Genomic DNA, 21,483 nt, shown 5'->3' with positions numbered 1-21,483 from the left:
GAAGAGAGAGTAACTTACCTCGTCCTGGCTGAGATGTTGTGAGGCCATCCTGGCGGGCGGCGTTTTGCTGCTGGGACGAGATGCCGTTGAAAGTGGGATGTCGCTAATATGGAGTTGGCGGGAAGATGTTATGGAGTATCAAAGTGCTAGCATTGAGCCGATAACGATAACGGCGGTGGGTTTGGGGTTACTAGTGGGTGTATGTATGGCACTTGGTGAATACCCGACGGCTTCGATTGACGGTGGCCTCAACTCTTGCGTCATGTTGAAGAGAAAGAGACCATTGAATCGCCTAGAGATCTAGCTATAAATTGTGATTCAATCAATATTGGCGTTACAATCGATTGCATTGCTTCAACTTTCAACTGTCTGCAATCCCTTCTTTGCCAGTCGTTTAACGCTGTTGTATTGTTCAAGAGATCGCATCACTTGTACCTGGTGCGGTGTTAGCCAGGACCTCAAGTAGGTACACCAGCTCCTGTCAATTAAGGTACCTACTACCTTAGGTACGGGAGTAGATAGCGCCGGTAATAGCAGTATACCTACTACCTAGGTAGTACTTGTACGGGATCTCATACAAACTCAAATTCGGTTAATTCAGCCTTGTAAGTAATATCTGGCGGTGCGAAATCAGGCGCTGGCCATTCCAATAGTACCTCTTATCTAGCACATGTGCAGTGCCTCGTACCTGGTGCTAATGCAGGCATGGCCCCTGTCAGCCCATGGCAGAAGGACAGCGTACCCTCTTTTTTTTCTCTGGGATTCCATTTCCATTTGCCGGGGGACTTGCTGGAACTTCCGTTTACGACCGTTGGCTCCCCACATGCCACGCCCGGTTGAAGCCAGAATATAACAGCAGATGCGTCTCTCTTGACACGTCTCACTCTTTGCGACTGCTCTTCAATATCCGAATCGCCCTCATCGGCTTCTTCGTGCTTAGCGTGCGACGACGACGACGACGACAAGAGCTTGTGCTATTGTACTTATTTCTTCCCTCTGGCTCGTCTCTGGTCTTAGAACTTTACCGACTACCGACCTCGTTCGCGCGAAGCGTCCGTCTGTCGCCAAGATGCGCCTCAGCTTCCCGAACCTCTTGGTGACGGCAGCACTGATATCAGCGGGCGCCGTCTTGTCGCAAGACATCCCCTCGGATGTCCCCGTCTCGGCCCTCCTGACCACGGCCCAGGACCATCTCACAAAGGGCGAGACCAACGAGGCGCTGGCCTACTTCGATGCGGCCATTGCTCGCGACCCGACCAACTACCTGTCCTTCTTCAAGCGAGCGACGACGTACCTGTCACTCGGCCGCGCGAACCTGGCGACCGAGGACTTTGAACGGGTGCTCTCGCTACGGCCCGGCTTCCCGGGCGCCCACCTGCAGCTCGCCAAGATCAAGGCCAAGGCCGCCGAATGGGACGACGCAAGAGCCGAGTTCGCGGCGGCGGGCGAAGGGTCAGACTCGCCCGACGTCCAGAGCCTCAATGCGGCCGAGGCGGCGATGAAGCTGGCCTTTGCCGCCGAAAAGGCTGGCCAGTGGGAGGACTGCGTCAACTATGCGGGGGAGGCCATCATCGTCGCCTCGCGGTATGCCCCGTTGCGAGAGACACGATCCCACTGCCGCTTTGAGCGAGGCGAGCTGGAAGAAGGCATGGGCGACCTCCGCCACGTGTTGCAGATGCGACCCGGAGACACCACTCCCCACGTCGTCATCTCGGCCGTCTCGTTCTACAACCTCGCCGACTTCGACGCTGGCGTCGGCCAGATTCGCAAGTGTCTCCATTCCGACCCGGACTCAAAGGTCTGCAAGAAGCTGCACAAGCAGGAAAAGGCCGTCTCGAAGGCATACACCAAGGCGACCAACTCGCTGAACAAGGGGCAGTACACAACAGCGAGCAGGGCCCTGGTAGGGACTGAGGAAGGCCCTGGCCTTCTCCAGACCGTCCAGCAACAGGTCGACGAGTTGCGCCAGGAGGGAAGAATACCCAAGAAAGGAAGAGTCATACTGTACGAACGGCTGGTCGACATGGTTTGCCAGGCCTATGTTGAGGTAAGTGGGAAACGGATGTGACACGGCGCCATTGGGAAGCACCTGAGCTAACATCATCGTGCGACAGTCAACAAGCAAGCATGCCGATAAGTATTGCGAGGAGGCGCTCAAGCTGAATGAGGAGTCGTTTTGGGGTCTCTTGCACCGCGCCAAGGCGCTGCTCAAGAAGGAGGAGTTTGAGGCGGCCATACAGACGCTGGAGAGCGCGGCCAACGCGCATCCGGACAGGAGAGACAAGATCAACCCGCTTCTCAACAAGGCACAGATTGAGCTGAAGCGGAGCAAGACAAAGGACTACTACAAGGTTCTCGGCGTTGCCCACGATGCTGATGAGAGACAGATCAAGTCGGCGTACCGCAAGGCGTCCAAGCAGTACCACCCGGACAAGGCAATCAAGCAGGGCGTCACCAAGGAGGAGGCGGAGAAGAAGATGGCGGCCATCAACGAGGCGTACGAGGTGCTGAGCGACCCGGAGCTGCGGGCGCGGTTTGACAGAGGCGACGACCCCAACTCGAACGAGCAGCGAGGGCACCCGTTCCAGGGCTCGCCGTTTGGAGGAGGAGGCCAGCACTGGGCGTTCCAGCAGCCCGGGGGCGGTGGCCAGCAGTTCAAGTTTCAGTTCAACGGTGCGCCGTTTGGATTCTAAGTCTGAGGTTAGCGAGTGGCTATTGGGCAGTGGCGTTTTGTTGTTTGTTGTCTGCTTGTTCTTTTGGGTTGTCCTTTTTCTCACTTTCTCTTCTATACTCGATCATCATCATCATCATGAATCACCATTACCAGTGCGTAGCGTGGCAGAAGCATCAATATATGAACTCATACTCTGCAGGAGCAGAGCTCCAGTCTTTCCTGAAGAAACTGACGTCCTCTCTCACATAATCACATGATTCAGGCGATAGTAATACAGTGATGATTCGTAATATCTAGTAGTAGTTGCTGATATACTCGGCATTTGTGGTGCCTCAGACTCATCATCACCTACTAGGTAGGTATACCTTATATGTAGGTACTTCAATATCCCGGCTTTACTCCGCAGCTGAGCGAGGTCGCCAAAGGTGGGGCGCTCGCACACCTCGCAATTGCCTCCCGGACTCCGAGGCCGTCAACGGAGAAGAGGGTGGGAAATTTTGATTTTTATAGCCCCGGATGCTGGCGGATCCGCTCTGCAAGCTGGCCGGCTCAGGACCTTGTGGCTCTCTGGCAAATCTGGTCGCGATCATAATAATCCCAAGCAAGCAACTTTTGTCCCGTCTTCTGCCCGTCTCGTCGCCCAATCTTCCAGCGGCCTCAATTGTCGCCTTGCTCGAGCACGGCTGCCGTCATTCCCTGCCATTGATCCGACCTTGTCACTGTGAGATTTTTTTGATTGCGACCAAAAGTCTCCGCGCGAGAAGCTCCAGCCCGATATCGTCAGTTCTCCATCGTCTCTGTTCGTCTATCTCTCCATCTAGCCGCGGCTGCCCGCCAAAACCGCAAAGTCGATTTTGCGCTCCGTCCGCCGACCGACCGCCCGCCCGCAGCAGCAGCTTTCTTCCGCGCGCGCCTCCTCCCCCTCGCCCTTCGAAACCCAGGGCTCCCCTCGACACTACTACACAACTCAAACCGCCGGCCGTGCTGCCCTCAGCACGCTGCAATCTGCCAACCTGGCTGCCATCAATTCCAAGACCTTTGGCGCAGCTCCTGACGCTGTGGCCGTGATGGCCCAGCCGCCGAGTGGCAAGCCGGTGGAGGAGGAGGATTACGAGTGAGCCAAACGCCCCTCCCTTTTGGTAACAGCTTTTGGGCTTTGCTTTCTTCTCTGTTGCGCACAATTGCGCGACGGACGACATGCAAAGAGAAACAGGCGGAGACATGAGCGAGAGGAGGAGTTTGAGGGAGAAAATTGCTTCTCGGTGTTTTGTTGCAATTGGGGCTGACCGTTGTGGTGTTTGTTGCAGCTATGAATCCCTTCCGCCAAACTTCTCTCTGCTGCAGAACATGGCTGCAGGTGCCTTTGCTGGCATTGCTGTGAGTAATGGACGAAACTGGGACGCGGCCACTGTCTGAGTCTCGCCTGCTCGGACGCCTGCTGACCAAGGGCCAAAGGAACACACCGTCATGTATCCAATCGATGCGATCAAGGTAATGAAGGCCAAGCTCCCGCTCCATTCACGGTCTCGTTGTTGCTGACGCTGAGCTCTCCGATGATAGACGCGAATGCAAGTCCTGCAGCCGCACGGCACGATAACACACAACAGCGTTGTCCGAAATATATTCCAGGTCGCGCGGACCGAGGGTGTCTTTAGTTTATGGCGCGGCATGTCCAGCGTCATTGTGGGAGCCGGTGCGTTTCCCTCGGGCTGTCGGCTGGCTATAGCGCTCGTTCGGCCTCCATCCCTTCTTCTCCTGGTGACTGACATGATTGTGTCGCAGGTCCTGCCCACGCCGTCTACTTTGCGACCTACGAAGCCGTCAAACATGCCATGGGCGGCAATCAGGTGGGCGTCCACCACCCTCTTGCTGCTGGTGAGCCTCACCCTTTAAAGACTCGACCCTCGATATACTCGCTCCCAGACTGACCCAACGCTCTACAGCCACAAGCGGTGCTGCAGCTACAATTGCCAGCGATGCTTTCATGAATCCATTCGACGGTATGTGATTGTGTTTGCGCCCAACGAGACCAACGACCGAGCTCAAGGCTAATTCCTTAATCTCTCTCCAGTCATCAAGCAGCGCATGCAGATGCAAGAGTCTCGCAAGATGTATCGCTCCATGGTCGACTGCGCCAAGTACGTCTACCGAAACGAGGGCATCGGCGCCTTCTACATCTCCTACCCGACCACGCTGTCCATGACCGTTCCCTTCACGGCCCTCCAGTTCCTCGCCTACGAATCCATCTCCACCGCCATGAACCCGCAGAAGGCATACGATCCCGTCACGCACTGTCTCGCCGGAGCCGTTGCCGGTGGCTTCGCCGCTGGTCTGACCACGCCCATGGACGTCATCAAGACCATCCTACAAACGAGAGGCACGTCCTCCGACCCCCAGGTCCGAAACGTCAGCGGCTTCATGGAAGGCTGCAAGCTGCTGTATAGAAGAGAGGGCTTCAGGGGCTTCTTCAAGGGAGTCAGGCCCAGGGTTGTCACAACAATGCCCAGCACCGCCATCTGCTGGTCAGCCTATGAGTTTTCAAAGTGAGTTGCGCGCGTTATTCACAGGCACGATATCAAGATGATTCCAGCATGCTGACTTGTTTTCTTTCTTTTTCTAGAGCGTACTTTATCAAACGTAACGACAGTCTGTAAGGGATATTCGCATAGTACAGTAATTATAGAGATTATATAAAGCAACAGGCTATAATTACTTTCCAATTCTTGAGAGAGGGGAAGAAAAAAAATAAGATAGTAAATAGATTTCATCAGAATGTACCTCATGGCACGGGGGGGAAATAACGTGAGCCAACTTGTTCATCTATCTGGATCAATATGCATCCATTTGTTCTTCATGAGAAAAGTTCATTTCTCATTAATCACTTGATAGTAAAATACACAAGCTGAAATATATTCTATCAAGTGAGTTGATGGCAGTTCAAACGTCATACTTAGCTTTCTGTATGTACTTTATTTGCTGATATCTACTATACCTATGATGCTGGGTGATACGCTGGGACGGCAGTTGCTCAGGCGATCCACTCTTGCCTATTTGGGTAGTAGTACGATAAGGGTACCTGTAGCTTCCCTTTGTTCAGATCTTGGGTACTTCAAGTTGTCACTCCCGGCACGCTTAGATCATAGCTCGTGACATCTCCATCCATCAAACAGCCACCTGACGGCCATCAGGCAGTAACTTTGCTCCTCCACCAGCTGACTGTCTGCCCTCTCCGACCACTTGGCCGGCATCTCCCCTCTCTTCTACAGCTTCCCTTGCGCAAAAGGGCATTGATATGTGCATCGCTAGCACACTGCAGATTGACGGACCCGGGCCCGTTCTCCCTCTCCATCTCGCGGGCGATTCCACATGAACATGGTAGCCTGGAGCTGGAAACCCAACGACGCAGCTCTGTGATTGAGCCACCCTCGAGATGGCTCCCAAGATATTCTCGCAACTCACATCGTCGACGCACGGCGGTCGGTCGTTTTACGAACAGCTGCGAGCCTTCGACGACGACGACATCGAGGCCGGGGCTCGCGGTGACAACGCCAGCCGGGTCTTTGGCACCATCCCTGCACCGACGCTTGCCGCCGCAGCACGACGCAACAACGCCGACAGCATGCTGTCCCCGGGATCAAACAGCCTACACCAGGATGCTCGGGGAGGCTCGAGCGGCAATCGGGGGCCTCCCATACGATGGCCGCACCACGATGACGAAGGCGACGACGACGTGCCCGCATCGCTCCTCGTGGAGTCGAACAAGGCCACATCGAACCCGAACCCGGCGACAGACCATGCAGAAGCACAGCATTATCATGGCGGCGACCCCTCGTCGAACCACGGTCATGGTCGGGGTCACTGGCGGCCACATGCCGAGGAGGCGAGGATGGAGCCTCCCAACCCGCATCCTCCACCGACGTCGGCGCCCTTTACATCTCTGCTCAACACGGGGAGGACCTTTGATCGCAAGAACGCTGCCCTGTGGAGATGGGTGAACATTACGAACCTCGATAGTTTCATGAGGGATGTCTACGACTACTACGAAGGCGGTGGGATGTGGTGTATTATGTGTTCAAATGCCCTGTGGCTCTTGTAAGTGCAGCTTACGTTTCTTTCGTCTCTGTTTAGCCCCGTCAGAAGTCGTCATAGCTAACGTAAAGGGGCAGGGAAACTTTGTTCGTGGCTATCCTGTTGACCTTTCTGACCCAGTGTGTCGAATACTCCAAGGTGCCGCATAGCCACGCATTGAAAGACGTCATCGTGCCCCGATGCACCCAGAGGATGTCGAGCCTCTGGAGCTTTGGCATCTGGCTCTACTCGTTCTTCTTCATCTGGAAGTCTGTGCAGTACTTCTTTGAGATCCGCCGCCTGCACTTTATTCGCGAGTTCTTCATCGTTCTTCTTGAGATTCCGGAACAGGATATGCAGACGATTTCATGGCAGGATGTCGTAGCTAGGATCATGGCTCTGCGAGATCAGAACCCCAGAACGGCAACCGATATACCGCAGAACCTACGACGCTTCATCGGCAGCCAATCCAAGGAGCGGCTCGACGCTCACGACATTGCCAACCGGCTGATGCGCAAGGAGAACTACCTCATCGCCATGATCAACAAGGATATTCTCGACCTGTCGCTCCCATTTCCCTTCCTCCGCGGTCGTCAATTGTTTTCAAAGACCATGGAATGGTATCTCCATTACTGTATCCTTGATATGGCATTTAACGAACTGGGCCAAGTGCAGCAAGACTTCCTGCGCGCCGAGCGGAGGGGCATCCTGAGCCAGAAACTGAAGCAGCGATTCTACTTTGCTGGGTTGCTGAACCTCTTGTTTGCGCCCATTGTGCTTGCATACGTGATCATTGTCTACTTTTTCACTTACTACAATGTACGTTCTACCCCAATCGCCGAAGAGCTCGAGTGACTTATGCTAAACGCCGCGCACCTACAGGAGTATCAAAAGGACCCAAAGCTCGCGGCAACACGCAAGTACACTTCTCTTGCTGAGTGGAAGTTCCGCGAGTTCAACGAGCTGCCTCACATCTTTTACGAACGACTCCATATGTCGTTTCCGTTTGCAACCCGATACATCGACCAGTTTCCCAAGCGCATGACGGAAGAGATTGCGAGAAGTATCTCCTTCATGTCCGGCGCACTCACTGCCATCCTGGCAGTCTGCACTCTCCTGGACTCTGAACTGTTCCTGTCGTTTGAAATCACTCAAGATAGGACTGCCTTGTTCTATCTGGGAATCTTTGGAGGCATCTGGGCCATCACCAGGGGAATGGTGTCTGAAGAGGCGTCGGTGTTCAATCCCGAGTATGCGCTGAGGAACGTCATCGAGTATACCCATTACATGCCTGATCACTGGCAGGGAAGGCTGCACAGCTTTGAAGTCAAGCAGGAGTTTTCGGAGCTGTACAAGATGAAAGTAGTCATCTTCCTGGAAGAAGTTTTGGGCATCATCACCACTCCCTTGCTGCTCCTGCTATCGCTGCCGAAGTGCAGTGACCAGATCGTGGACTTTTTCCGAGAGTTTACGGTGCATGTGGATGGGTTGGGCTACGTCTGCTCGTTTGCCGTATTCGACTTCAAGAAGGGGCCAGGGCAAGGCGTGGATCGACGAGGGGCGACAAACGACGTCCGCGAGGATTATTACTCGACAAAACACGGCAAGATGGCAGCGTCCTATTATGGATTCCTCGACAACTACGTTATCAACCCGAAGACGGGCATCCCGGGGCACTTGCCGCCGGGAGCGCATCAGCCATTCCATCCTCCGCCTGCGTTTCCGAACCTGAACTCGCCCACTCTCGCAGCTGACATGCAGACCTCTCAAGTAGGGATTGCAGAAACAGGTAGAAACAGGAGCCGCACAGCAGGTTTGGGGCCATTACCTAGAGGCGGGCACAGCATCACACAGCCATCACCCATGGCGTCCATGCTGCTGGATGCCCGTCACCAACCGTCCATCACAAGCGTGGCCGGTCGAGGACCGTATAAGCCGCGTCCGTCTAGGGGAGCCCATCGTGCCGACGTTCAGATTCCTGAAGAGCCCTTTGAGACAGACGCAAGTGTTACAGGGGCAGGAGGTGACAGCACCGAGGCCGGAGCTATGCTCGGGGAATCCATGTGGCAAACATCGCCAGGCAGGAACCTCAGCAAGGAAAACAGCATGGCCAATTCCAATGAGCCAGAGGGTGGTGTTCTCGGGCTCATCAACCAGTTTCGGCAGACGCATCACCGTCGTGGGGGAGGAGTCTTTTGATTGTGGACCATTTGCTCTTTTTTGGCGTAGGTTGAAATTTCAAGGGAGTTTTGGATGGTTGTTAGTAAGGGAATACACGGGGCATTGTGGGCGGACGACCAGACAGATATATTAGATCAGTTTTGCTTGCTTCCTGTCGCCTTGACACATGAGAGGATTACCTTGATAGCGACCAGCGTTGCCAGCTCTTGTGAGCTGAGCGTTTAGCGATTGCTAGGAATTGTTACACTTACAGCCAACTCAAGTTCAGGGGTGGTTGTTGTATTAGGAAGACCTGTCCTTTGCGACGACATCATAATATTAGGTTCTGGACTTTGACACAGATGGTGGAGAGTCCCTTGTATACATGGTTTCTCTTCTCTACACACAAGGCATTACTGCTTGATAAGACATGGTAAACAATGCTTGCTTCTTTTTTGCTTTTATTATTTGTGGTAATAGTTATACAACCCTTGAAGAAGACCTGATTCTACAAGATAGATTCCAGCCTCCTCAGTTCCCCGACCTTTGTCCTCCTCCTCGGGGCAGCCCTGGGTATGCAGCAGACCTGCTTCAGTGCATCCCCCATATCTATATATTTTTTGTACTTTTCCTCGCTACACTTGACCTATTTATTGGCTTTGGGAGATCCCATCTCCAACGCTAGGCCAACGAATGTTTTGACTCAGCCTCTCAGACCCCCCCTTCCTGCCACGGAACTGGGGAATCACGCCAGTACCATACTAATTACAGCCTCACAGCTTTAGAAGTGAATGGCCTTGGCGTAGGTGGCCATGGCAGCCTCCTTGAAGGCCTCGGAAAGCGTGGGGTGAGCGTGGCAGGTTCGCGCAATGTCCTCGCTCGAGGCGCCGTACTCGAGGGCCAGGGTAGCCTCGGCAATCATCTCGCCGGCGCCGGGGCCGACAATGTGGGCGCCCAGCAGGCGGTCCGTCTCGGGGTCGGCAAGGATCTTGACGAGGCCGTCCGTGTCGAGGTTGGTCTTGGCTCGGGAGTTGGCGCTGAAGGGGAAGGTGCCGATCTTGTAGGGGATGTTCTGGCTCTTGAGGTCCTGCTCGGACTGGCCGACCCAGGCGACCTCGGGGTGTGTGTACATGACGGACGGGATGCAGCCGTAGTTGACGTGGCCGTGGCCCTTGGCAATGTACTCGACGACGGCAACAGCCTCCTCCTCGGCCTTGTGGGCAAGCATGGGGCCAAAGGTCACGTCACCAATGCAGCGGATGTGAGGGATCTTGGTTCGGTACTCGGAGTCGATGATGACGCGGCCGCGCTCGTCCAGCTCGAGGCCAATGTTCTCCAGGCCCAGGCCCTGAGTGTAGGGACGGCGGCCGATGGCGACCAGGACAACCTCGGAATCAATCTGTTGACGCGGATTAGCACCCAGCCATAAGGAAAGTCTACGAAACTTGTCTGGCTATCGTTGGAACTCGCTACTTACGCTCTCGGGCTTGCCACCCTTGGCAGCATCAATGTCAAGCTTGACAAGCTCGCTGGTGGTGTCGCCGCTAACGACCTTGGTGTTGAGCTTGAACTCGATACCCTGTTTCTTGAGGATTCGCTGGGTAGCCTTGGAGATCTCAGTGTCCATGCCGGGTCCTCCGATCTGGCCGAGGAACTCAACAACGGTGACCTTGGTTCCCAGTCGCGACCAAACAGAAGCCATCTCAAGACCAATGATACCACCGCCAATGACAGTCATGGTCTCGGGGACCTTCTGCAGCGCAATGGCACCGGTGCTGGTGATGACGCGCTTCTCATCGATCTGGAGGCCGGGGAAGGGGGTGGCCTCGGAGCCGGTGGCGATGAGGATGTTCTTGCCGCGGAGGACGGACTCGCCGCCGTCGTTGAGCTGGACCTTGATCTCGTTCTCGTTGATGAAGGAGCCGGTACCCTTGATATACTCGGCACCGTTCTTCTTGAGCAGGAACTCGACGCCCTTGGTCAGGCCGGTGACGGCGGTCTCCTTTGCCTTCATGAAGTTCTCGAGGTTGAGCTTGACCTCACCGACCTCGATACCGCGGTGTTTTGAGTCATGGAGGATCTGGTGGTACAGGTGGGAGTTGTTGAGCAGAGATTTTGAGGGAATGCAGCCAACGTTGAGACAGGTACCACCGAGGGTGCCTCGCTTCTCAATACAGGCCACCTATGCGCAGATGACAGAGTCAGCCTTTGGTGCTCCCGGTAGCAAAGCATCCGCAAAAGGAGCCAGCCTTGTGCCCTTACCTTCATGCCCTCCTGGCCGGCCTTGATAGCCGCGACATATCCGGCAACACCACCTCCGATGATGATCAGGTCCTTCTCCTCTATCCCATGAGTCAGCACTTGGTTTTCGCGCACACCAACCAACAATATCCCCCTCTCCGTTGCGTTCTTCTTCTCGGCAGGGCGACTAACCAGAGGCAGAGGCGAATCCTCGACTCCATCGTGACAGACTGGACAAAGACGCGGGTTAGCAAAGCCATTGCGAGAGATTTTCCACTATCACAGACCATCGGCCTGCTCCAAGACATAAAACCGGGGGCGCTCACGTCAATTGCCTGGTCGGCAGCGTGCGGACGGCACTTCGGGGTATCAGGCGGCTAACAAGCATGCTGGGCAGCCGTTGTGCAGGTTGCGATGTGATGGATTGGTGGAGGGGAGAGGCAGAAGTTTGGCACGGGTTTGGGGGGAGAGGTTCGAGAAGAACTTGTACAGCACGGGTCAAGTATCAAGCAGCCCAGCCTTTTGGGGCCGACTACCACTACTATAGCAATTGGGGCCGCCGGTTTTAGGGAAGCTCCGCTGGCCTTCTCCTTGACGGCTGGGCGCACAGGCGCTGTTTTGTGATTACCTCAACAGCCTGAACCAACTGGAACCTCAGAGCGCTTTCAGTGGCAGAACTCGGCAACTTGGCGGGTACGCAGCAGCTACTCCAGCGCTACCTCGCGTGTCAGAGCTGTGGTGGGGTGGTTTGCGCGCCCTGCGACGTCGGCCGCTCGCTCCTTTTGCCCCTCGACAGGTTGCGGTAAAGTAGTTTCAGGTACTCTCCGGTCCAGCGGCGCAATTCGGCCTGGGTTATCCTCGCTTAGATACGGGACGCTCACTGCTCTGATAGATCTCGGGCTCGATTACTAGGTACTATATCGACGCAGATGCTAGCCATCTCAGGACGATCAAAGTCGGCTTAACAACAGGCTGGATTATACTGTATGTAGGCTATCTGCATGACATATCTTTTGTTAGTCGGGGGCGACTTGCCACTACTGGAAGAGAACAAGTCGGCTTCACGAGGCGAAAGCTGATGACCAATTCATAACACTGTCAACTGTGTTCCTGGTGGTTTTCGTTGCGCCTCAGATCCTCGGCAATCGGGTCTTCGAGTCCCTTTGAGTTTGTATATCCCAATACACCGCTCGAAAGTTGATATATCTCCTTTCAAGACTCGGACGATGGAAACAGCGCCTAGTTGTAGATGTTTATCTTTTTTTTTTCCTCTTTGCCTTGTATTTGATCTATGATGCTCGGTAGGAGAATGCAGGACAAAAGGGGGGAGGAAGGGGGCCCCCCCTATCCAAGAATCATTCCCTCGCCGCCTGAGCTTGGACGGTAGCTTCAGCCTTCGTCCTTACCCTCTCCAATTTCTTCATCTCCTTTGACGTCAGCAGCTTGCTTTTCCGTATCTTCTTCCGAAGAAACCAATCCATGCCTGCTACAAGCGCTGGCACTTCCGCCACTGCGCCAAAGATCTTGGAGACCCTGGCGTTCTCCTTTGCCTCGCTCCCCCGGCAGGCCTGTAGCAGACTGATCATGAGCTGCTCGACAAACAAGAGAGTCCACTTATTCAGCCTGGGGAGGTTGAGAGGCTTCAAGATGGTGACATTCATCGCTCCGTCGGATATCAAGTCTGCATAGAAGCGAGCCACGTGGCGAAGGCGGCGCTCATCCTTCATCTGCTCGCTTTCGGCACTCTCCTCGTCCTCTGGCTCTTCGCCAAACATGAGCTCGCCGAGATTCCGGAAGATTTTCCATAGCCTGTCTTGAAAAGCAAATCGTATTCTGTTGTTTGCGCAGGCTTGTTTTGCCACGAGTGCGTAGTATTCATTGTAGTTTGCCTCGCTCCCGACGCATTGCACAAGGACGCGCGCAATCTCGCCCTGATCATCCTTTCTGAGCTTGAGATTGGTGTATTGGCGATAGCCATGGTCATAGTCCGACGCGGACATGATGGCTGTGAAGATGGCTATTTGTGCCGAGGTGTGAAAGCCCTGGCCGCGGGCCTTCTTGGGAAAGTCTGGGAGCACGATATCCATGTCCTCATTGTCCTCGGACAGGTCATCATGATGACTATTCTTCGCGGCGGGTGTCAATTTGGCCTCCGCCTCTTGGTACGTCTCTTTGGCTGGAACACTTGCTCCCACCAGCCACCATTTGCCCCTTGTGTCTGCCTTTTCGATATCCTGCAGGTTCAGGCCCATTGGTGCGAGGCCATCGAGTCTGCGAGACTGGGACTTGAGCTCACCGAGCTTCTTTCGAATGCGAAGAACGTGATCCGACACGATGGAGGAATCCAGTCCTCGCGCCTTGGGCTTGCTCTTGCCAAGATCATTGATCGTCTCAACCATAAACTTTGTTCGTACAGATAGCTCGGTAGACCCAGCTTCGTTGACTGCTTTGTTGAGAATCGACGCCACATGCTTGAGCGCATTGGGGTCGTCTCTTCGTAGGAGACGACCGGCCATGCGGCAGATGCGCAGAAGAAGCTCGACGTTCAGCTCGTTCAAGTCGGCAAGGAATCTTTCCATGTAGTCAAACATGATTTTGCAGCTGACAACCTCAAACAGATAGAGCTGCGTGAGAAATCCGAGAATATTCGACGACTCCTTGGGAATCTCCGCGAAACTACTCCCTTCTTGCGTAGCATTCTTGTAAGATTCCCCAAAGCTGACCACAATCTGCTGTATGAGATGTGAGCCAAAGCTGGACCCAATCACCTTGTAGACTGCAGCGGAAAAGCCGCCTGTGAGGACCAGAAACTGATCTGGAACGCTTGAAGACTTGTACATCTGCGCCAGCACCGTGCTCGTGAGGATTTCGGTAACATCACCGCGGGCGTTGTTCTGGTAGAGATCCTCGACAGATTTTACAATGCCAAGAATATTCGCTTCGGTAAGACGGTTGATCAGACCTTGGGTCTGTTTCTGTAGCCGCATCCTCGCTTCCGACTCTGAGTTGGCGGCTTTCCGCAATGAAGGAGGGACATATTTGCCGACCACTGCCCCTGTCGTAGGTGCCACGTACGGATTCTCCTTGACTTTGGGTTTGGCATCATGCGGCGCGTCCCCATCGTGGTCGTCGATATCATCTTCGTCGTCCGAAAATCCAAAGTCATCTTCATCCCCTGAGCCATCAGAGTCATCGGAACCACCCTCATGCGCCGAAGCAGCCTCGGGCATTGCTTTCCTTCTTTTTGACGCCAACCACTCATCGAATTGCCGTTTTCGTTTGAGCGAATCATCGTCTTCTGCCGCCTCATGGTCCGATCCGACATCCCCCAAAATCTCGTCGAGCCCATCGTCTCTGAAAGCTTTCGGCAGCGAGGAGGAACCCTTCTTGATGCGTAGTTTCTTTTCGTATTCTTCAATCTCTTTATCGTCTTGGGCCAGCTTGTCACGGACAGTCGAGGGGAGGCCTTCGTATCGTGATGATCCTTTCCCTGACGTCTGCGCCTCGTCACTCTCAGAAAGGCTCTCGTCCTCTAAGTCGGAATCACCTCCGTCCTCCAGTTCGTCATCGCTGCCGAGGTCACTGCCGAGATCACTGCCGAGGTCCTCGTCTGACTCCTGGGACAAGTCGTCATCTTGTTCATCTGGCGTCGCATCGTCATCGCTGGATGCTGGTTTCGCTGGGGCAGCCGGTCGTCGTTCAGGTTTCCTCTCTTGCCGAGGGGTTGCGACTCCAACAGCACTTTTCTTGACAGGAGCAGGGTGTCTCGCGTGGCTCTGCGCCCTCTTCTGCGCCCTCTGCGCTTTTCGACGCGAGACTTGGCTGTAACTTTCCTTGGTCTGCTTGAACGGGCGCCTTTGCGACTGCGGTTTCTCTTCAGGCACGCTCAAGCCCATGCGCTTGAAGAGCTTTTTCTGGAGCTCGGCAACATCTGTAGACGGCATGGCGATCGAGAAAAGTTCCAACCCACTGGGAACGGAATCAAAGACTATGTGTTATATCGGCATGGCGTGGGAAGAGGCTGGATGGAGTTGACCGAAGAAAATGATGGCCAAAAAAAAAAGCAAAAAAAAAAAAAAGCAAAAAGTTGTACTGTACCAGCGTCGCAACAAGGACCCGGCTGTCAAAAATTCTTGAATGACGTACTAGCCCAGGGGTCGGCCGCTGGTCCGAAAAAATTCACTTATATAGAAGAGACGCATGGCTTGTTGAATCTCGAGCCAGTTGAGAGAGAGATTTTACAAATCAAATCAACGAGGCATTTGGTATTTGTATCTGCTAGAAGTCAAATAGAATGGATAGCTTGAGGCCTTCAGTGTCAAATCAATCTTGTACTGCGTTTTTTCCAAGGCTCATGGCGGCTTCTTCGTGATTCCCTTACCTGTACCTACCTACCTAAGGTACGGTACTTAGTAGGCGTATAATCCCCCTTAGTCGGCTATTGCCGTTTTATGCCTACACTATGACGCTTCGTTGCGCACAGTCCTTCTTTTTCCGATATGCATCTGCCGAGGATACATTTTTTTAATTACGCAGTATAACCGACCTCGACCTCTCTCCTTGAATCCCCTCGACCACTCACTCGTTCTTGCGCACCATCACGCTCGCCCATCATGCTGTCTCGAAGCATAGTTGCCGTCTCCCGCATGGCGCCGATGCGCCATTTGCGCCCGTCCCCCGTCTTCCGCCAGGGCCTCCCGAGCTTGGTACGGTACTATGCGGACAAGATCATCCAGGTCCCGCCCATGGCCGAGTCCATATCCGAGGGAACTCTCAAGCAGTTCTCCAAATCCGTTGGCGACTACGTCGAGCAGGATGAGGAGATTGCCACCATTGAGACGGACAAGGTGCGTTTCCCATTGACCCGCGGTGTCTCGAGCTATTGCTCATTTTCCTGCGCCTACAGATCGATGTCGCCGTCAACGCAACAGAAGCCGGAGTCATCAAGGAGTTTTTCGTCAAGGAGGAGGACACCGTGACCGTTGGCCAGGACTTGGTCCGTGTCGAGACTGGCGGCGAGAAGCCCGCGTCATCAGGAGAGCAGGAGAAGCCCAAGGAGGAGTCTAAACCCCCCGTCCAATCCGAGTCAAAACCGGCGGAACCAGAGCAGTCAAAGTCACAGCCCGAGCCGACCAAGAGCGAGAAGCCTGCTCCTCCTCAGCCCAAGGAGCAGCCCGCGGAGAAGCCCCAGAAGAAGAGCGAGCCCGAGTCTGCTGCGGCATCGGGACCTGCGCCGACACCTGGTAACCGCGAAGAGCGTCGGGTAGGTGTTTCCGGCCCCTTTGGCGTGATCCTCATGGTCTTGCACTTTTTCTTTTTTTCGGCCGTCTAACTCGATTGCAAAACTCAGGTCAAAATGAACCGTATGCGACTTCGTATCGCCGAGCGTCTCAAGCAGTCCCAGAACACGGCTGCGTCACTGACGACGTTCAACGAGGTGGACATGTCTAACATCATGGAGTTCCGAAAGCTCTACAAGGAGGAGATTCTCAAGAAGACTGGAGTGAAGCTGGGCTTCATGAGCGCCTTCTCGCGCGCTGCGGTGCTGGCGATGCGCGACATCCCCGCCGTCAATGCGTCCATTGAGGGCCCCAACGGCGGAGACACCATTGTGTACCGCGATTACGTCGACATCAGCGTTGCCGTCGCCACGGAGAAGGGTCTGGTCACCCCCGTTGTGCGCAATGTTGAGTCGCTGGACATGATCAGCATTGAGAAGGCTATTGCCGAGATGGGCAAGAAGGTCAGTAGTAGTTTCAATCACTGTGTGCATAACCGTGACAGTCATGGCGGCATTGCTAACGCATTTCCAGGCTCGTGACGGCAAGCTCACGATTGAGGATATGGCCGGCGGCACCTTCACCATCAGCAACGGCGGCGTCTTCGGTTCCCTGATGGGCACCCCCATCATCAACTTGCCCCAGAGCGCCGTCCTAGGTCTCCACGCCGTCAAGGATCGCGCCGTGGTCGTCAACGGAAAGGTTGAGGTCCGGCCCATGATGTACCTGGCCCTGACGTACGACCACCGTCTGCTGGATGGAAGGGAAGCTGTCCAGTTCCTGGTCAAGATCAAGGAGTACATTGAGGACCCCAGGAAAATGCTGCTGTAGGAGCTTCGATGAGCCTCACCTGCAGATGGCTGTAAGCTTGATGATTAGAATGTACGAAGTAGTAGTAGCTGTTAATAAAGAGCCTGAGACACAACGTATGGCTGCAAGGTGGTGAACAAAGCGTGCTTTTTTCAAAAAGGCGGCATGCAAGACGAAGTGACTTGTCACCGATATTAATACAGCGGCAGTCATTACCACTGTCACTCTCACTCCGCAGAGGAGGTGATTCGGAGTTCACTGATACCTAGGTTGGTGACACATACCAGACAACTGCATACACAAGACCCTGGGTGAGCTTCGTTTGCTAAGTCGATGACTTTGAGTGGAAGCCCATGCTCATCAAGGTGTCTTTCATCCCAAAATGCAATGATAGGACCAGGATCCATGCGAAAAGTAAGCGAAGCCGAACAGTTTTCACGTACTTGTACATACTATCAGCAACTCCATGAGGTTAGCTGGACATGACAACCAACCCAGGTAGGAGGGCAACTAGATGCGATTGGACAGCGCGAGTCCTTGCACCCTCCCCAGCCCTTTTGAAGGATTTGGAGGCAGATGGGTGTGTGTTTGGGCGCTGCTGGGATCTACAGGCACTTCCCATGTAATACTAAGGCGGTCGGCGATTAAGCAACGCAATCTCCAGCCCGCTTTGGATGCCAACGTGTAAAGTATGCGTGTGTGTGTGTGGCTTGGGTATTCCTTCACCGTAGGACTGATATACTATTATTACTACCTACTGTACCTTACGGAGTAGACAAAACAACTACCATGTCGAACATAGGCAGATTCAATAAGAAAAAGACCGCAGCGAATAAGATCACATCCTGAACTCACATCGCCACAAACATAACAGTTTCTTCCAACTCATCAACCGTAGGCAAGCTGTCGAAAACCACCGGCGGGTGACTCAAAAGCCGTCTCGGAACTAGACACGGACATTATTATTATTAATAATCCACCAGATGACCCGATGACAGGAAGCAACCAGGATCCGGCAGGTGATCGCGATCGAGGCGGGACCTCGTGGGATTTGCCGGGCCATTTGGTGACAATAATCCGCGGACTGCATCCTCCGCGCCTTGCAGAAAGTTGTTGCTACTATTACCTTACCTTACTTGGAAGTACTTACACGGGCACAAGCGCACGGGATATCGGACGAGAGGTTCTGCAGCCTACCTAACGCAGCCCTGGAGCCTTTTAAGATTGCCATACATAACTGACTGAATTACTGCTGGTACTACCTTTGGATTGCTTGGTGTTGCTTCCTTGTTCTTGTTACGAAGCAGCCACTGGCCGTGTCCGAGATGCAGAATTTCGAATTACCTGAGTGGTCAATAATAAGCTACCACCCTGGGCTTGTTGAAGAGAGCCTTGAGAGTGGGTGGGAGGAAACGCCCAATCGTGGCTGCAGGGCTGTGGGGAGAAGGCTGGGCTTGCTTCTTCGACCGGACCAATCGATGCAGAGGCAGCTTTCCACGTTGATTGGGGTCACGCCACCATCCCGGCAGTGGACGAGTGATTCGGCTACATCTACGGAATGAAAGGGTAGCAGCGCATACATTATTACAAACTTGTAGTGCGGTCCGTACTGTAGGACTTTGAAGCAGACTTGTCGGGAAACGGTGATGTCAACGAAATTGGAGTGAGGCGGCATGAGGTTGTTGTTTGGTGCTGGGAGAGAGAGGTAAGGTATGTGGACAGACGTGAGATCCATGTGTAAAGGCCGCCTCTGTACCTTATTTGCTCTGCTCTTTCTGAGTAACATCATAACATCACCAGTTTCTTATCATGAACGCCTAGGTATGACTGTAGGCACCGTCATGTCAGCCTCGGAATGGAAACAAAAAGAAGAAGCATAAGAAGAAGGAAAAAATAAGCAAAGAAAAAAAAAAAGTACAGCAACACCAAATCCATCAGATGACCCCAGTCGCAAGCATGGGTCGCTCCCTCACGAGCAGCCAAAAGGTGCGCCAAGATGGCCTCAAGTGGGGAGCTCCAGCTGTCTGAATCCCGGCCCAGCCATTTCGTCACAGCGCTTGTCGGTGGAGCGCTGGAAGCAGCGCGCAACAGCAGCCGATGGCTTCGCGCTCCGATGTCCGATTCCCTCCTCCGGAATCACCGGGGCATGAGAAGGAAGGAAGAAATGGATGGGGAGAAAGAGAAGAAAAAAAAATTCGCACGGGCGCCGGCAGAGAGCAGCAACTTGGTGTGGGGGGAGAGGAGGAGAGGGATCGAGATACAGATCAGTCTTCAACAGCAAAAGGTACAAATGGCCTCATGGATTGCCTGATTCATGCCCGCGTGGCTGGAAAGAAGGCCCATCCCGGTATCAACTCTTATTACCTTAACTTGCCTTACTCGCTCGCCCTTCGCTTGGGTACGGTAGCAGCTTCAATACGCAAGCCGCAACGCACGATAACGCGCAACGCCCTGCCGTCGACGACGACGCTTTTCCACAGTTATACATGTACCTTGCCTTGCCTCGTAACCCCCGATCAGCAAAGCCGACGTGTAAGTAACGAGGGGCGAGGTCGCATCCAATGCACTGCCTGCAGGCGTGTGTCTGCCTGCGTTCATGCCCGGAGGAGGAGGTTGAGGATTGTCATTTGTCTTAGGTCCTCGGTAAATGATGTGTAAGTCGCAGCCTCCCCATTGACAGATGCGCCTTGCCTCCGAGTGAGTCCCATGCAAGGTAAGGCATGTAAGGCAAAGGTATCCGTATCCGCCAATCTAAACACCTTGCCCTACCTACCTTACCTAGATATGGGTACGAGTACTGTAGTAGTTGTTGTAGGTAGGTACTAGGTAGTACTCGTAGTACATAGTAGTAGCAAGCAATCTCTACGATAGGAGCAGCCGGGTTTGTCAGACTGACTGACAGCCGAGATGCCGCAGGAGCGTATTCCTGCGGAAACGCTAAGAAGCATCACTTGCCGGGTCTCCTCCCCCCTCCCCCCCTCTGAATAGGCAAGCAAGGGTTCTCCAGACGAGCGAGTTGTTGCGTCATGGCACTGCGTTTGGCGTGCCCCGGTACATCACACTCGTCTGAAGCTCTCTCTCTTGGGTGCTGCTATTGCCTATTTCCGCTTGCTCGCGGCTCTGTTTGGCACCTTCAGCTTCGCATGTGACGGAACGCCTCGCCTTGCGCCACTTTTGGCTGCAAGATGGCGATGGAGATAGGATGAGGAGGACGAGGCTTGGAGGCGCCGTCTAACACGTTCTGCAACGCTCCGGATCTGTTCATGGTTCGATTTGCTAGCACCTTACGGCAAACCTACTACATTACCTTACCTACCTTACCTAGGTAGTCGTGCTCGAGCTTTTGTGCTTTTGCCGGTACTTCGTACTAACGAGAAGCCATCCCGGGCGTGGAATGGATGCCATGCTCTCTCTCCGAGACGCGAGCCCCGGCACCGTTCCATCCTCACCTTACCATCCGCTCCCGAAGTCGCTGCATGAGGAAACGCAGCACCCCCACCTGGCTCGTCCGAGGGTGGAGATGAGGTGTTCGTTTTTTTTTTTTCTTATGCTTCTACTATTCCCACTCGTGCTTCTTTGGTGTTCTGCCTGCTACGTACCTCCCCTTGGCAAGCTTCGGGTACGCCTACAGACCGTCTTCTGGGCACGACTAACGAGGCGCGAGGCTCGGAACCCTCGGAGCTCAAGCTTCATCTTTCCCATCCAGCCAGCCAGCGTGCTATCGGCTTTGAATGTACTTCGTACCCTTGGCCTGGCTTCCCAATTCTCGCATGACGATGACCATCGCAGCCCTGGCTTCAATGTGCCGCTCAGGGCCCGCCGGCGGGATGGAGCGGCTTCGACAAGCTGCCGTCGTTTTGCTGCCTTTGCCTCTTCCCTTAAAAGACAAGCCACCCACCCGCCCATGACTCTTGAAGATTCCGATGGTTCTCTCGTTGTTTGCAGTAGCCTTTGCGTATTTGACCTGGTCGAGCAAGCCTTCCCTCTCCTTCCCCGTCCATCTCTCTCCCTCGTCCTCCTCTTTCCTGGTTCCCAAGGCGTCTCTGCATGTATCGACCTTGATCCGTTGAACCTGCGCACTCCCGGAGCTTGTATATTCTATAGCAGAGCTTTCCCCGGCACGCCCCAACGCCCATTGAACGCCCTTCGACGTTTCCCTTCGACCTCTTGTGATTTCCCAGAGACCGCTGGCTGCACAAGCAAGCTCCATGAAGTCAGCGGCGCCCGGCAGACTGCTCGCCAGCATTGCTG

The 21,483-nt window shown here is 54.3% G+C and overlaps 6 protein-coding genes across 6 annotated transcripts; 4 read left to right on the top strand and 2 right to left on the bottom strand.

The window, feature by feature from the left end:
- Nucleotides 1-932: 932 nt before the first annotated feature.
- On the top strand, nt 933-2,693 carry TRIREDRAFT_22164 (uncharacterized protein; the record flags this gene model as incomplete). The annotated part of the gene is made up of 2 exons (XM_006964772.1): nt 933-2,047; nt 2,115-2,693. The coding sequence occupies exons 1-2, from the start codon at nt 1,070-1,072 to the stop codon at nt 2,691-2,693; spliced, it is 1,557 nt and encodes a 518-aa protein (XP_006964834.1). The 5' UTR covers nt 933-1,069.
- A 648-nt stretch (nt 2,694-3,341) lies between these two features.
- TRIREDRAFT_121529 (uncharacterized protein) lies at nt 3,342-5,328 on the top strand (the record flags this gene model as incomplete). Its single annotated transcript, XM_006964999.1, has 8 exons — nt 3,342-3,788; nt 3,982-4,051; nt 4,130-4,165; nt 4,235-4,367; nt 4,457-4,549; nt 4,618-4,674; nt 4,746-5,217; nt 5,295-5,328. The coding sequence occupies exons 1-8, from the start codon at nt 3,742-3,744 to the stop codon at nt 5,326-5,328; spliced, it is 942 nt and encodes a 313-aa protein (XP_006965061.1). The 5' UTR covers nt 3,342-3,741.
- A 776-nt stretch (nt 5,329-6,104) lies between these two features.
- On the top strand, nt 6,105-8,941 carry TRIREDRAFT_106761 (uncharacterized protein; the record flags this gene model as incomplete). The annotated part of the gene is made up of 4 exons (XM_006964998.1): nt 6,105-6,230; nt 6,555-6,766; nt 6,841-7,561; nt 7,625-8,941. 4 exons carry the CDS (start codon nt 6,105-6,107, stop codon nt 8,939-8,941), a joined length of 2,376 nt encoding a protein of 791 aa, XP_006965060.1.
- Nucleotides 8,942-9,683: 742 nt separating this feature from the next.
- TRIREDRAFT_77373 (dihydrolipoyl dehydrogenase-like protein) lies at nt 9,684-11,245 on the bottom strand (the record flags this gene model as incomplete). The annotated part of the gene is made up of 3 exons (XM_006964840.1): nt 11,165-11,245; nt 10,380-11,084; nt 9,684-10,301 (listed from the first exon to the last, which is right to left on the bottom strand). The coding sequence occupies exons 1-3, from the start codon at nt 11,168-11,170 to the stop codon at nt 9,684-9,686; spliced, it is 1,329 nt and encodes a 442-aa protein (XP_006964902.1). The 5' UTR covers nt 11,171-11,245.
- Nucleotides 11,246-12,498: 1,253 nt separating this feature from the next.
- TRIREDRAFT_61292 (uncharacterized protein) lies at nt 12,499-15,087 on the bottom strand (the record flags this gene model as incomplete). Its single annotated transcript, XM_006964839.1, has 1 exon — nt 12,499-15,087. One exon carries the CDS (start codon nt 15,085-15,087, stop codon nt 12,499-12,501), a length of 2,589 nt encoding a protein of 862 aa, XP_006964901.1.
- Nucleotides 15,088-15,756: 669 nt separating this feature from the next.
- Nucleotides 15,757-17,253, top strand: TRIREDRAFT_3653 (dihydrolipoyllysine-residue succinyltransferase; the record flags this gene model as incomplete). Its single annotated transcript, XM_006964746.1, has 5 exons — nt 15,757-15,990; nt 16,050-16,217; nt 16,305-16,406; nt 16,494-16,886; nt 16,957-17,253. The coding sequence occupies 5 exons, from the start codon at nt 15,757-15,759 to the stop codon at nt 17,251-17,253; spliced, it is 1,194 nt and encodes a 397-aa protein (XP_006964808.1).
- Nucleotides 17,254-21,483: the final 4,230 nt, after the last annotated feature.

The sequence above is a fragment of the Trichoderma reesei genome (genome assembly GCF_000167675.1).
Source record: "Trichoderma reesei QM6a unplaced genomic scaffold TRIREscaffold_8, whole genome shotgun sequence".
NCBI lineage: Eukaryota > Fungi > Ascomycota > Sordariomycetes > Hypocreales > Hypocreaceae > Trichoderma > Trichoderma reesei.
The sequence above is the reverse complement of the archived record's forward strand: the minus strand, read 5'-3'. Positions and strand labels throughout refer to the sequence as shown.